Source organism: Psammomys obesus, unplaced genomic scaffold (assembly GCF_907164565.1).
Source record: "Psammomys obesus unplaced genomic scaffold, mPsaObe1.curated_primary_1811, whole genome shotgun sequence".
NCBI classification, from domain to species: domain Eukaryota; kingdom Metazoa; phylum Chordata; class Mammalia; order Rodentia; family Muridae; genus Psammomys; species Psammomys obesus.
This window is the reverse complement of record NW_026585894.1, coordinates 22876391-22892111: the sequence shown is the minus strand read 5'-3', so window position 1 is coordinate 22892111 and position 15721 is coordinate 22876391. Positions and strand designations below refer to the sequence as shown.

Below are 15721 nucleotides of genomic sequence, written 5' to 3'. Positions count from 1 at the left end.
CGCATTCCCCACTTCCCCACGCTCTCTCTCTGTGGCCACTAGGGAGCCTCGAGGCAGTCCGTTGCCCCACTTGGCCACCCGCTCCGTGATCCCTTCTTGTTCCTGCCTCTTCTTGTCACCTCTCGTCTCACCCTTCTCGCTCCATCCCCCCCCCCCCCCCCCCCCCAACCCCAGCGCATCCATAGCCATCTGAGCGCCTCTGAGAGCAGGAGGTGCTGTTGCCGGGCTGCAGGGCGCACCCTCAAAAGGTCCCCAGCTCGACATTGGGTGCCCACGGGCGACAGCATGGATACCAAGCGCTGTTTCGCTAACCGCTTCGATGACTACCAGGGTAGCCTGCTGGTGGGCCAGTGCGAGGAGGCTGTGGCGCCCTTGGTCACCTCTACCATCGAACGCATCCTTCAGGAGCTGCCCCCTCTGGGGGGCGGCGCTGAAGCCCGAGGGGCGACGGCCGCGGGCAGCAGCTGCCAGGGGGGTCTGTACAGCGGAGTGGCCGGGGTGGCCTACATGCTCTACCACGTTTCACAGAGCCCGCTATTCGCCGCCGCCCGAGAGCGCTACCTGCGCTCCGCCAAGCGCCTCATCGACGCGTGCTCCCGCGCAGAGGAGTGGGGCGAGCCGGACGCGGACACCCGCGCCGCCTTTCTACTCGGGGGAGCGGGCGTGCACGCGGTGGCCACGCTCGTGTACCACGCCCTGGGCCGCTCCGACTATGTGCAGCCCCTCGGCAAGTTCCGGGCTCTGTGCGCTGTTTGCGCGCCTGTCTCCTTCCTAGAGTGCGGCTCCGACGAGCTGTTCGTGGGCCGCGCTGGCTACCTGTGCGCCGCGCTGGTGCTCAAGCAGAAACTCGCTCAGGAGGTAAGAGGCGGCCCTGGCAGGCGGAGGGCGCTCGCCCGCTGCTTGCACCCCCCGGGGTCCTGCTTTCCCGGACTCCTGGACGCTCTCAGCACCACCCCTGGTGGTGCACCCCTGTCTCTTTCTTGTTACTTCTTTGTCTGACGCTGTGCTTTCTTCAATCGCTTCTGCTTGATTTTCTGCTTCTGTCCGTCTTTCTTTCTCTGTCCTCTCTCCTTTGTTGGATTATCTGGCTTTGTGCTTTGTTCCTGGTATTTGCACTGAACTTAGTGGCATCAGTCCAGATATCTCTTTGCCTCATAGTTTTTTAAGGATTGACCTTGTGGCTCCTAACAGTGAGTGTTTAAAAACGGGGGAAAAGTTATTTTCTTTCCGTTGAACCGGGCTAGCAAGAACACTTTTGAACATTAGAGTCAGAAAAAGTAGAGTCAGAAACTTTTAGGGAGTAATATTCAGGGAAGTTGCTTTTGGGCTCCTGGGCCTGTAACCAATAGTAAGCTGGCCTGCCATAGGTCTGATGTGCATGCTGCATTATTTATATTAAATTCACCCTGTGGCTCATAATAAATGTGTGTTTGATGGGAGTATGGTCTTTTAAACAACTAAGTGTAGACAGAAATACACCCAGTTCAATAAAATGTGCCTCCTTCCCTCCCCCATTTTAGAATCAGTACTTGGGTTGTCCAAAGCCACATTTGTGACCAGGCAGCTTTTGATGACTAGCTTTTTCAGGGTCTCCTTGAAGGCAATTCATTTTCACACACACACACAAACACATACACTATATGCATATTTTTCTGAATTGCCTTTGAATATAGTATGTTGATATTAGAAGAAAATGTGCCAGTTCCCATGGAGTTGAGGGAATTAAAATATAAATAAATAAAACTATAAAGCATTGTAGTAATTAGAACTGAAAGAAAGACACTTTCATTCATAATCCAGTGGAACAACATATTGTTCTAGGGAGGAAGTGACACATTTAACTTGGCTTGCTATGGTGGAAAGACATTTGAAGAAAAAAATAAAAGTATATGGAGCACTTTAAATGTATAATTACCTTGATAATCCGTACACAGGTAGACTTGATTTTTTTTTTTAATTTACAGCAGGTGAAGTTGATTCAAATGAAGAAAAAATTGCTAAAGGATGCATTAAGCTAGCAGAGCAACAAAAGGCCATGTGACAAAGTTGTCTTGAAATAGTTTGCTTTGCTTCTGAGTCATTGTTATCTGCTAGCTATTTCCCAAGGGCCCCTCCCCTTTGTATAAAACCATTTGGAAGGCCACAGAGAGATTTACATATCATTTGCATTAAATTTGCATCTTCTTCCCAAACCCTGCAGTCTCTTGGTAGGCAATTTCAAAAAGCAACAACAACAAAAAACAGCAACAACAACAACAAAAAAAAAAACCTTTCCCAATTGTTTTCTTAAGCCTGTTTCTTCTTGTGCGCATGCCTTCGAGTCTTTTCTCCATAATAGTAGGGAAGAGTAGAAAATCAATCAAAAGACCAGTAGGGCTCTGCACAGAAACTGATGGTCCCAAAAGCAGTCTACAGTTACACACACACACACATACAGGCACACACACACACACACACAATTTAAGATCTTTCTTCTGCCCTCCTGCCAAACCAGATCTGTCTTTTTGTGCTAATCAAATTGAGGTTCTCTGGTGGCTCCCAGGAGATGGAACAAGAAAAAGCTCCAAAGATTTTAAAAGAACAGCTTTTAAGTTGTTAGACTTAACAGCTTTTACGTTGTTAGACTCCTAGTGCTGGCCTCAGTGTCAGCAATCCAAGAAATCAGGCTTTGAATATGTAGTGCAGAGACTGGTACACCTCCCCCTCCCTAACTCCTTGCCAGCAAGCAGCTTTTTTTTTTCTCAGTATATGATCCATGAACCTTGATTAAATTGAATTTGTAACTTGTGTATCATTTTTCTATAAATAATCTGTCATTGTGTCTCAGTACCTTTTTTTCATTCAATCTCATTTACATTCACCTTTCTCTGTCATTTCCCATAGTTATCACCCTAGTTTAGATCCTTCTCACATTATTTGACACATCTGTGCCACCTAATAAGTAATGGAATGAATGAATCACTCTGAGCCAGTATTTTTTTTTTTCTTCCACTAACTCATTCATCAGCCTTTTCAAAAGGCTGGCTTCTTAAAGACACTTTTCATTACTTCATTTTCCTGCGCAGCATCCTTCAGTGGCTGCCTATTGCCTTTTCTCCAGTGGATTCCCATCTCATAGTTAAAACTGACACTTAAAATGGCCGAGAAAACCTCACATGATCAAGCCTACTTTGCTTCTTCTTCAGTGTTTAAGAACCGTACTAGCCTTTTGTTGTTTTAGGCATTCTTTTGTCCCAGGGTGTTTGTACTCTCTGTTCTCCCTGCCTGGAACACTTCCTCTAGATATTTTTATAGCTAGCTCCATGACCTTGGATAGGTCTTTACCTCCTTAGTGAGGCATTTCCTGTCAGCCCTATTTAAAGTTACCCCCTTCCTTGCGTTATTTTACTCAGTCTGTTTATTTATGTCTTCAATAATTAGACTATAAATTCCATACAGTGGGGATATTTTTATGTTTCTATAGCTTCAATACTAACATAGTGCCTAGTATATATGTTTCAGTACCTTACTTTTCTTCTTTATTATTGCAAATATTGTCTATGTACTATGTGGCTTTCATTGCCAACCTACTTTTAAAATGGCATCTCTTATATCAGTATTTCCCATTATGCTAGTATTTCTGGTGTTATGTTTGAAGAAAGCTTTTCCAGTATCTGGATTCTCAGTAAATATCTATTGAATGAGTGAATTGAATAAATATATGGTCTCACAATTTTTTTTCAAATCAAACTGACCCACTTAGATCAGTACTTCTGAAAAATTATTTTGCATGGGAATCACCTGAAGACCGTATCAGCAAAATACAGAAAAATTGACATAAATATTATGAGTATATAGTAAAATATAGAAACATATCTTATTTAGCCTTGGGTTGGAGTTTGATATTCTGCATTTCTAACAGGTCCCTAGGTGGGGCTGATGTGGTTGATTCATAGATAACAATTTAGATTATAAGGCAACACAATACTGTGTGGGTTTGGGTATCACACCAGCCATGTCTATTTATTCATACAGCAACACTTCATTGCATGAAGCTTGATGCATTGATTTATGGGATTGCAGTTTAAAATGGCCATTACAATATCATACTGTGCTTTTGTTATAAGGGTCCATAGAGGAATTTGTCTCAAGAGGTGGAAACAAATAGTTGTGTTTGTTCTCACAATTGATAGAACCAATTTAGTCTTTGAAATGTGCCTTGTGACTGATTGTACTTCTCACTTTCTGTTGCCCACTAGAAAGCATAAGTCCAGAATTATGAATCACATGCCCTAGAATACAATGCTTCCTATATATTCATACATCAGTATTTACCTCTAAGTTTATCTAATTTGTTCCATCCTTAGATTACTCTTTTTTTTTCACTTCATTTTTTGAAGTTTCCATTTGCGTTCATATAATTGAGAAATGTTTAAAATATGTTATATAGAGAGAAACAAACATAGACACTGAATTACCCTATCTACATAACATATTTCCAGTGAATTTACCTCCTAGAAACACATAAGGAAAGCGAGTTTGAAGTGTATAAGGCTTACACAGTGGGCCACTGAAGTTTCAAGAAATAATGCCATAAATATTTGTTGTCAGTCTGTTCTGCCTTCCAATGACTGGTGGAGAATAAGGAGGGAATGGTAAAGGAGTTAAGGGAAATCTAGGACATCAATAAAATAACTTCCTCACTCAATGATTTTGGACAAATAACTTCAAAATTCTGAGCCTTGACTTCCACATTCATAATTGTCAGAGGGGCCATCGTGGACCAAACCTTCCAGACTAGAAGTCTCAAAAAATAGAGTAGGAGATATGGGAGTTCAAAGGCATAGAGGGTTCCCAGTTGGGAGCGAATTAAAATCAAATCCCTTGGGGCCAAGTTATCCAAAGTTAGGAGCTTGCATTTGTTCCGTGTTTAAACAAGAGGGTATATTGATCTCATTTACCTTTAAAAAAAATTCACCGATTTTCTGTATGTTGAGTAAATTGTCAGTATTAAGAATGATATGAGGATAGGGTTGTAGTTTCTAGTAGAAGCATGTGTGATTAGCATGTGAGAAGCCCTGATTTTGCTTTCTAGCACACACACACACACACACACACACACACACACACACACCTTCAAGAAGTGTTTATTCGTGGCTCTTTTAAAATTCTTTTTGCATCAAGGACTCCTTGGTCAGGCTGGTGAGCTTTTAGGAATGCTCAGGATAACATTTACCAATATATAAATGAAAACTTGGAACTAAAAAATGAACAAAATCCATTGTATTCAATTCCAAGACCAAAACATTTTAAAAATGGAATGTGGCAGCATATGTGCTTTTTAATTAACACATTAGGATTTGTTTTTCAATGAATGGTATGTTTACGCTATGATGGAAACAGGAGTCAGTGATAACTTTGAGATATCTTCAACAACTGCAGTAGGATACACACGTATCTTTGGCTTTTGTAGGTGACAGTTCTGTAGGTGGTTGTAGTGTGCATTTTTAAAACTTAAATTATTTTTTTTGGAGAAAGAGTCTCTCTCTGTCTCTGTCTCTGTCTCTGTGTCTTTCTCTGTATCTCTCAGCCTGGATGGCCAGGAACTTGCTATGTATACCAAGCTGGCCTTGAATCTGCCTGCCTTGGTTTCAAGTGTTGAGATTAAAGGTATGTACCTTGATCACCGGCCCAACATTTGCTCTGGGGCTTAGTTTTGTTGGTGGTTCCCTCGAGGCTGTGTCTTACTGCTCTTTAACTCACTGTGTAGCTTAGGCTGGCTTAAAACTCAGAGCAAGCTTCCTGCCCCAGCCTCCCAAGTGCTGGAATTACAGGTGTAAGCCATCATACCCAGCTTATATTTGTAGTAAAAGGAAATTATCAGTTGTTTACATAAATTAGCAAACACGTGATTTTGTTTTCCTAGTTAAAGGGACTAGTTTGGAAGTTGCTGTGATAGAGTAGGTAAAATGCTTGGTGGATGGTAGCTGTTTAATAAAAGTAATGGCAACCCTTTCTGTTCCTACTAACAGATAATCCAACATAATTCTGAATGTCAGGTAGAAAAATCAAAATCATACTAACATACAAGATTTGATCTTCCTACTGTTATTTAGAAAATGCAAAGATCTTAATTGGGTCCTCAGCATATTCATAAGACAACTTGTAGTGAACAGCTATGATATGCTCAAGAAGCAGAGGCATGAGAATCATGAATTTGAGGCCAGGCTGGGCTTTTGAACCCCCAGTAACATACCACCTCTAACAAGCCACATCTTTCATTAACAGTTCTACTAACTGGGGACCAATAATTCAAACATATGAGCCCATGGTTGTCATCCTCATTCACACTACCACATTGAAATGCTTTTATTTGAGAATAACAGAATGACTAAGAAAACATAATTGAATCCATATATGGTGGTACACACCCATAGTTCCAGCATACAGGAAGCTGAAGCAGGCACATCACTTGATCCCGGGAATTGGAGAACAGCTTAGGTAGCATAATGAGATTCCTATCTCAAAAAGGAGGGAAGACCATAAGCCATATACATACATACACACTAAACTGGCCAATCAAGTTACATTTGAATATTTATGTATATATGTAACAATAACAATTAATGGAAATGTAATAGGAATAAGGAAAACATTCATTACCCCCTTTAACAAAAAAGTATAGAGCTAAGCCATTCCTAGGTTGGTTAGGCAACCAAAGAGCGACCTCGGATAATCAATACCTTCCTAAATATTTTCACCCCTCTTCTCCTATCTGAGGTATGCCACCCCTCTATAGTCATGGTTCCATTCTAAGCCTCATGTTCTTGTATAGCTTAAGTAAAGAAGGAGAAAATCTGTGTTTCTCCCAGCATATTTTTTTAAATCATGTAGAATGTTCTATACTAGAAGACTCCTTTCTGACTCATTGCCCATCACTTGGTCCCCAGCCAGTTCTAGTTCTAGGGAAGGTAGAGAGGGCTAATTGTCTTTCATTTATAACCTTTGAAATTGGATACGGATTCTGACAAGAAAGGAGAGAGAGTGAAATGGCTTTTGGGAGGGTAGCAAACTGTCTGTCCTTTGGCTTCCCTTGGAATGATCTGTCTGTGACTTCTCACATTTACCCACTCATTTATCCTGCTGGTGGTGTTTCTTTCCCTTTCCAGGTCACCTCTACGTGCTACAGCAAATGTAGAATGTTTTGATTTTGCTGTTGGCTAGCTATTAATCAAACATATGCTATGATATTAACTTAATTAAAATGTATGCTAGAAAACACTGGGAATATATTTTATAGCAGAAAGTATTCACATTCTCCATTTTTCTTTTGTTTGTGTGTGTGTGGGTGACATGTAAAGGTTTATTATTATTACTTTTAATTGAAAATAGATTCTTCTCTCATGCAATACATCCCAAACAGTTTCCCTTCCCTCTACTCCTCCCGGCTACCCCCCTACCTCACCTCTCCTCCAGATCCACTTCCCCTCCATTTCCCCTCAGAAAAGAACAGGCCTCCAAGAGACAACAAACATGACAAAACATAATACAATAAGACAAGGGAGAATTCCTCACATTGAGACCAGGAACAAAAGGATGGATAGCCCAGGGACCTAGGATGGAACCAAACACAACTGCCAAAAAAAAAAAAAAAATCAATGAACTAATTCCTAATGATATTCTGTTATACTCATAGATCACTGCCTTGTTCAGTAGTCATCAGAGAGGTTTCTTTGGCAGCAGATGGGAGCATGTGCATAGACCTACAGCTGACATTATGTGGAGAGAGAGTCTAAATTGGAGGTCTCATAAAACTCCTATTTTTCTTAGTAATTATTATTGCTATACTCATATGGCAAGCTCAATCAGATAATATAAAATGATCTTTCTATGAACTAATAATTGTTAACATTTTCTTTTTTACAAAAGTGTATTTCCTAAGTGTGTTTTCTTCACCTGCACAGATAATCATATTTTTAAGAGTTATTTTATTTCTGATTGTGTATGTATGTGTGTCTGTGTGTGAGTGTACACACAGGTGTGTATAGGTGCCATAGGAAAACATAGGGGTTAGATCCCCTTTGAGCTGGAGTTACAGGCACGTGTGAACTGCTTGATTTGTATTCTGGGAATGGAACTCAGATCCTCAGCAAAAACATTATTTACTTTCAGCCACCTCTATATTCCACAAACTACCATATTATATATGTCCTCTATAATGTGGTTGTTTTGTATAATATAGTTTTGATGTCTTTGCCAGTCTTAGAGAACTATCTCTTTATTTTGGTTCTACTTGGATATAACATAACTTAAACTTATTTATGGACATTTTTTTCATTTCATAGTTTCTTTTTTCATTTTTCTTCTATAACAAATAACACTAAAAAGAAAACACACATATGTATATACACATATAAATACATACATATAGTATATATCTTTCTGTATACACATCTTTCTATATATTCATATTTACCTACCTTTGCAAGTGTGGATGCATGAAACACTTTTTAATACTGAGTCAAAGTTTACATTTTTTTTTAATTTGCTAAAGATGATCAGATTGTCCTTCAAAAATATTATATCAAGGGACGCTGAGGTAGGGGGATTACTGCAAGTTCAGAGCTAGTCTGGGCTACCTATCGAGTTTCAAACCACCTACAGCATTAAGGTAAGATTCTGTCGGAAAGTACAAAGCAAGCACCAACAACACCACATCATCAATTTGCATTTCTACCACCAAAGTTCAGAGGTGTCCCTGTTCTCACATTCTTTTCAATAGAGGATTTAATAGAATTCAGTGGGCATCTAACTAATAAGTATAAAATACAGATGGGTATCTATCATAGAAAATTAGTCCTGTTATGGTTCATGTCAATGCTTACCCAACAATATATATGGATAAATAATATGAGAAATCAAAATGTTTAAAAGGCAGGTATGTGTTGCACACTGCCTGTATGAACCTTAAAAATTGACTTGAAATGACAGCAGTGTTGGGGAAGATGGATTATTGTAGGCTAGTCAAGCACAATATAATCAGATCCTACTTGCTTGATTATAGAACTGCCAAAAAGTGGGATGAGTCTATGGGCTACAGTTTAGATCATATGTCGCTTACAATTGAGTACCCTCTGAATGCTAAAAGGCATAAAAGTAACTAACAGTATATAATCACTTATTTCCATGCACTGATGTAAGCAATTTGAATATGTTATGTTCCCATTGTTTGTGCGGTAAAGTGTAACTTTATTTAAAATTTTTGCTTTTATTTTTAACTGCCAAAATAACTATATGTATTGGGTACAATGTAATATTTCAGTACAGTACAAAATGAGCAACTGGGGCTAATTAACACATCTACAACCCCAAATACTCATGTGTCATTATGAGAGCATTTTTAAATTCACTTTTAAGTGATTTTGAAATACAAAATATATTAATATAAAAATATGCATTTGTTGTGCTAACCAAGCTTATTTTTCCTATTAAACTTATTTCCCTTTCTTCATCTTCCCTTTCCTCTGGTAACTATCAGTGACTATATTATATATTTCTATGAGTTTTTACTTTCTTGTATTATACACACACACACGTGTGTGTGTGTGTGTGTGTGTGTGTGTGTGTGTGTGTCTTAATACTATCAACAACCTTAAAAGATGGGCACCATTACTATATTCCTAATAAACGGTGAGGAAAGTGAGGCCCAGGGAGGTTGAAGAATGCAAATTGGGCAGTGGTTTAGATGAAGCTTAAGGTTCCACTAATTGGTTGTCAAGTATGTGCTTTTAGTTGGCGTTTCTCACACTTGTTTAAAGTCAGGTTTGGGATTGGCGGGTCTATTGTGAGACCCATATTTCTGTCTTTTGAGAAAGCCTATGTGTAATGCTGCTATTGTTGGTCTGTTGAGCAGTCATGAATACAAATTCTGCCAAGAAGTTTTACTGGTTTCTATGAAATGTCATGATTTTCATCATCTGTCCTTTATTAAGAACTACCTTTAGCCGGGTGTGGTGGCATACACCTTTAATTCCAGCTCTCAGAGAGGCAGAGGCAGGTGGATCTCTGTGAGTTGGAGGCCAATCTGGTCTACAAAGCAAGTCCAGGACAACCAAGGCTACAAAAAGAAACCATGTCTTGAAAAACAAAACAAAGCAAAACAAACAGGGACATGGAGAGGACAGGAGCCTCACAAGGAGACCAGAAAACTAGAAGATCTGAGCCCAGGGGGTCCTGCAGAGACAGATGCAGCAATGGAGGACCGTGCATGGAGAGTACCTAGACCCCCTGCTCAGATGTGGCTGATTGCCAGCTCAGTCTCCATGTGGATCTCTGAGTGAAGGGAGCAGGGGCTGCCTCTAGCATGAACTCAGTTGACTGCTCTTTGATCACTCTCCCCTGATGATGTGGTCTTGCCAGGCCACAGAGAAAGAGGATCCAAGCAGTCCTGTTGAGACTTAACAAGCTATGGGCAGATGGCAATAGTGGAGAACTCTCCTTTCAGTGGACTAGGGGAAGGGGATGAGGGGAAGATGGAGGGAGGGTGGGATTGGGGGAGTTGAGGCAGAGGGTTTCAATTGGATATATAATGAATAAATTGTGAAGAAAAAGTTTTAAAAAGGATCACCTTTTTCCATGGGTGCCATAATATTAGCTTTCCACTTTTCAGTTTATGCTTAAGGAAAGATCACTGCATGAGCACATCACCTGATAAGTTTAGAGAATCTACTAACATGTTGAAAGAACAGATGGAAGCACAGACTTTTCCCTAATCATTGGATATTTCCATTAGATATAAATGGAATATCCATTGGATAAAGAATTTTTTTTTAATTGTGTGTGGTTTACTGCGGAGGCTATTTGTGTGTGGTGCATGTATGTGAATGTATGTGCATACAGAGACCACAGCGTTACATCATGCTATTGCTCTTCTGCTTATTCTCCTGAGGCAGAGCCTCACACTGAATCAGAAACTTCTTTTCAGCTACCATGGCTGGCTAGTGAACTCCCAGTATCACCTGTCTACAGCCTTCAATGCTGGGCTTATAAGCACATAACTTTTATGTGGTACTGGTGATTCAAATTTAGGTCCTTGGGGCTTGCACAGCAAATACTGTTATTCATTAAGCCATCTTCTGAGCCCCAGAAGGTGTTGTTCTTAAAGGCTCTAATTAACTACATTCTAGAATTTGAATTATTTAATAGCACATGAAGAAGCTCTTTATTATAGCATCCCAGATAAAATAAAAAAACATGTGCTCAATGCCACTTTCCATTTTAGAATTGTAGAATTAATTTTACCTCCATGACAGAAAGTACCGCTTCTCCCTGAATAAAAACTGAAATTGAAGATGATTAAACATTTTTCTTTTAATTTTAAAAACTTTTCTGATGCGATACTTTTAATTAATTAATTAATTAATTACAATTTATTCAATTTGTATCACAGATGTAGCCCCCTCCCTCATCCTTCTCAATCCCACCCTCCTTCACAAATCTCCTCCCATTCCCCTCCCCCAGTCCACAGATAGGGGAGGACCTCCTACCCTTCCATCTGACCCTAGTCTATCAGATCACAGCAGGAGTGGCTGCACTGTCTTCCTCTGTGGCCTGCAAGGCTGTATTCCCAGGGGGAGGCATTCAGAGAGCTGGCCACTGAGTTCATGTCAGAGACAGTCCCTGCCCCCCCCTTACTAGGGAACCCACTTGGAAACTGAGCAGAGGGTCTAGGTCCTCTCTTTGCATTTTAACAGATATGATGAAATCAAAATACTAAACAAAAGAACCCATTTAGGTTTAGATATAACATTACTTTTCATGTATTGATGTATATACTCCATTCCAGCACAAAAGTATTCTTTACATTATAATTACTTGAAAAGAGCTTAATTTTGTTTTGTTGCTGAATATATTTGGAAAGTAAACACAGTAAAATCCTTTTAAGTATACTAAATTTAAATGTACTGAATTTTGCCCATAACAAACTGTCATTGTACCATAAGAAGATGGTTTTAATGAAATTATACTATATTTATCCATCTCTGCATGTGAAAATGATTGATTATATTAATTTTTCATTAACTTATTGGTAATTTTACTTCTGCTGGTTAATATCATGACTGGTGTTGATCATGTGACTGGCTGATACAGAAAAGGATTTTGTCCAAGTGTAAGGGACTTTTTAAAAAATCTCTCATAGAATAGAAATGATCCCTTGATTAAATTGAGCCAACAGTCTCTGATATGTAGTTGTGTTTTAACGACTCGGTTTCACAAACTGATCTCTGACCCACAGTCTTTAATTAAGTGCACAATTGGCTGGATGTGTGGTTTGTTCCAGAAGCAAGCATCTAAGCAAACAAACAAAACATTGATGATATGCTCAGTAGCTTTCATGAAATCTGCCCTTCTATATGTATGATTGTACAATTAATTTTACCAATATGATGAAAGTACCACTTCTTCCTCAATAAAAACTGAAATTGAATGTGATTAAACATTTTCCTTTAAAAATTTTTACCTATCTATAGAATATAATCTTCATATACAATTTTAAAACTATATACAGAGATGTATAGGTATCTAAGTACTACTTATCTCATTCTAATTATTTTCTTTGTGGATTTAGTTACTAGGGAAACCTATAATGCTAACAGACCACTTATAGTTAGGGTGCTAGCCACTTGTGATAACTCATCTTTCATGAAATCATCAATCCATTTGTTTTGTATAAGAACAGACTTCTCTTTATGAATAGCTTCAACCATTTAAAAACTCCAACAATGAATGGCTTTGCCATGTTGAAGTGTGAGTATTGTTATCTGAGTCATAGAGAAACTCTCCAGGTGACAGATAAATTCTTATGGACTTCACTGGAGAGAACATTATCTAAATGGGAGGTGGCAAGACAAATATTTGCCATATCACTAATGTGCAGTTAGATGTTACTGTGCCAATCTGCTCACTGGTTCCTTTCTACGGAATAGATTTCAGTGCTCAGCAGTGTGTTGAAATCTGGTGTCTATGGCAACCAGAGCATCTCTGGTCTCAAAGCAAGCAATGTAGGGACCAGCTGAATCTCCCTCCACTCATAGAATTATTTGAGGAAGGAACCACATTCTAAGCAGATTTTGCATGTATCTAATTAAGCTTGAAGATATCCAAAACACAGTCTGAAAAGAAGTATTATCCCCACATACAAATTTGATTTTTGTTGTTTAAAAATTTGGGATTATTTTGAGACAGAATTACTATATAGCTCTTGCTGCTGTTGAACTGTTTGCTCATGCTGCCTTTAAACTCGCAATCCTCCTGCCTCAGCTTCTCAAGCGCTGTAATTACATGCCTGGGTCATTATTCCTAATAAATTTTGCTTTTGAAAACTTTTTCTAATTTGCCCATGGAACAAAAGGAATTATACATGTATTATAGATTGCAGCTGCTGAAATAGGTTGGAATCTCAACAAAGGTGTTTAAATGGGGTAGTTAAAAACAGCTTTCAGAGCCTTGGGATGAATCCTGGCTCCAGCATAGCTGTTTATTGAATTTAGGTAAGCTACTTAGCATTTTTTGAAGCTTAATTTTCTCATTTGTAAAATGTAATTCAAACAGCACTGACCTCTTAGGGTGCTGAGATGAGCCACTGATGATATGTTCATAATATGTTTAGCAGAGGATCCTCTAGGTATAGAGAGGGATCTTGTATGTCAACCATTCTCTTATTTTTATTTTAAAAATCACCCCTAATGTGAGGTGAAACTCTGTATGTTTTTTGGACTTTCAGGCAGTCTGTCTCATTCCCTGAGGTGGTTTTTAGTGCTACTGTGTCTTGAATGGTGACAGCAGAGCTTTGAGTTTTTTTTTTTTTTAACAGAGAACGCAAAGGGCTAGAGGGGAATATCCTGTGCTCTGCCACTCAGGAGATTAAGCTGAGCTGCTCAGACAGATTATATGTCAAAGTAAATTGAGTGCCTAGGCATCACCCCTGAAATATGAACCTATATGAGTTAGCATTTCCTTTGGGGAAAAGGCCTACCTTTTTGTTTAAAAGCAAACAGGTTACTTACAGACTTAATACAGGGGCTGGATTTGCTATGTTCCTAGAGGAAATCATCTCATTGATTTAAAGCTACTGTCATATGCTAAGATAATAATGTTGTAATGTTGATTTCCTGTTCTGTCAACACCCTCAATTTTTTTTTTCCTTCTGAAGCCCATTTGTTTACATGGCATTAACTCAGAATTTCAGAGGAATTTCGATAGTTGTGATTTGTTGAAGTGATGACTTCAAGTAACCTTTCCTTAGCAAATGATCCAGATCATGTATGTTTGGTAGTTTGTTTTGGAAAAGGATGAACACAATTAATGATTCTTTCAAGGCATTTCTTCAGCATCTAGATCCTGAATTGAACTGTTTTTGTATTAATTTGCTTTCTTATTTGTGTCAGAAAAACCATAGTGCAGTTCTCTGTTGATTTTATAGACTAAACCTGCATTCAATTATTTAGCTCCTATATGTAGTCATTAATAATAATGCTTTTACTACTAACAACTACTCATGATTAATAATTGTGACTTTTCCTTATTCATAATCAGCGAGGTCCTATATGTATTCATTAGTTCTGCTTATGACTTTCAGTGTCACACCAAGTAAATCAAGGTTTTGACTTTAATATCTGTGCACAGTATTTGGTAGGCATGTAAGCTGCAGCTCATCTACCTTCTCAGGCACGAAATTCTCCACGATTGCACCCCTTGCCCTTCAAGGAACCCACACCCACACTCTGTCCTTGAAGACACCTGCCACAGTTTGGCTGCATCTGAAATGCCAGCACCTATTCATGTTCCCGTGGACTTCTTTCATCATGAAGAGAGAATACTACATCCCTGAAGACTACTCCAGACACCAGAGATGGGCAGATCTAGTCTTAGATGCAGGTTCAAGGAACAAATAGACAAGGCTACTAACAACCAGGTGACTAAAGGAGGGTGAGAACACAATCAACAAAAACCAGGACATCATGGCTTCCCATATTTTTTTTTCACATTTACTTTATTTTATTTATTAAAATTTATTCACTTTGTATCCCAGCTGTATCCCTGTCCCCTCCCAAACCTGCCCTCTCTCCTCCCATGCCTCTCCCCTAGTCCACTGATAGGGTAGGTCCTTCTCCCCTTCTATCTGACCTTAGCCTATCAGGTCACATCAAGACTGTCTGCACTGTCTCCCTCTGTGGCCTGGTAAGGCTGCTATCTGATTCAGAGGGAGGTGATCAAAGGGCCAGTCACTGAGTTCATGTCAGAGACAGCCCCTGTTCCCCTTACTAGGGAACCCACTTAGACACAAAGCTGCCATGTGCTACATCTGTGCAGGGGTTCTAGGTTATCTCCATGAATGGTCCTTGGTTGGAGTATCAGTCTTAGAAAAGACCCCTGGGCCCAGATATTTTGGTGCTGTTGCTCTCCTTGTGGAGCTCCTGTCCCCTCCAGGTCTTTCTGTCTCCCCCTTCTTTCATAAGATTCCCTGCACTCTGCCAAAGTTTGGCTATAAGTTTCAGCATCTGCATTAATACCCTGCTGAGTAGAAGCTTTCAGAGGCCCTCTGTGGCAGGCTCCTGTCCTGATCCCTGTTTTTCCCTTTTCCAACATCTATCCAGTTTGCCTTTCTGAATGAGGATTAAGCATCTTACCCAGGGTCCTCCTTGCTTAGCTTCTTTAAGTGTACAGATTTTAGTATGTTTAT

The 15721-nt window shown here is 39.5% G+C and overlaps 1 protein-coding gene across 1 annotated transcript in view; it reads left to right on the top strand.

Moving 5' to 3' along the window:
* The first annotated feature begins 285 nt into the window (after nt 1–285).
* The window catches only part of Lancl3 (LanC like family member 3), a 133584-nt gene continuing 118148 nt past the window's right edge, over nt 286–15721 (top strand). The window contains exon 1 of the mRNA XM_055599640.1: nt 286–858. Within this exon, the coding sequence (XP_055455615.1) occupies nt 286–858 (573 nt within the window). The remainder of the gene's footprint in view (nt 859–15721) is intronic.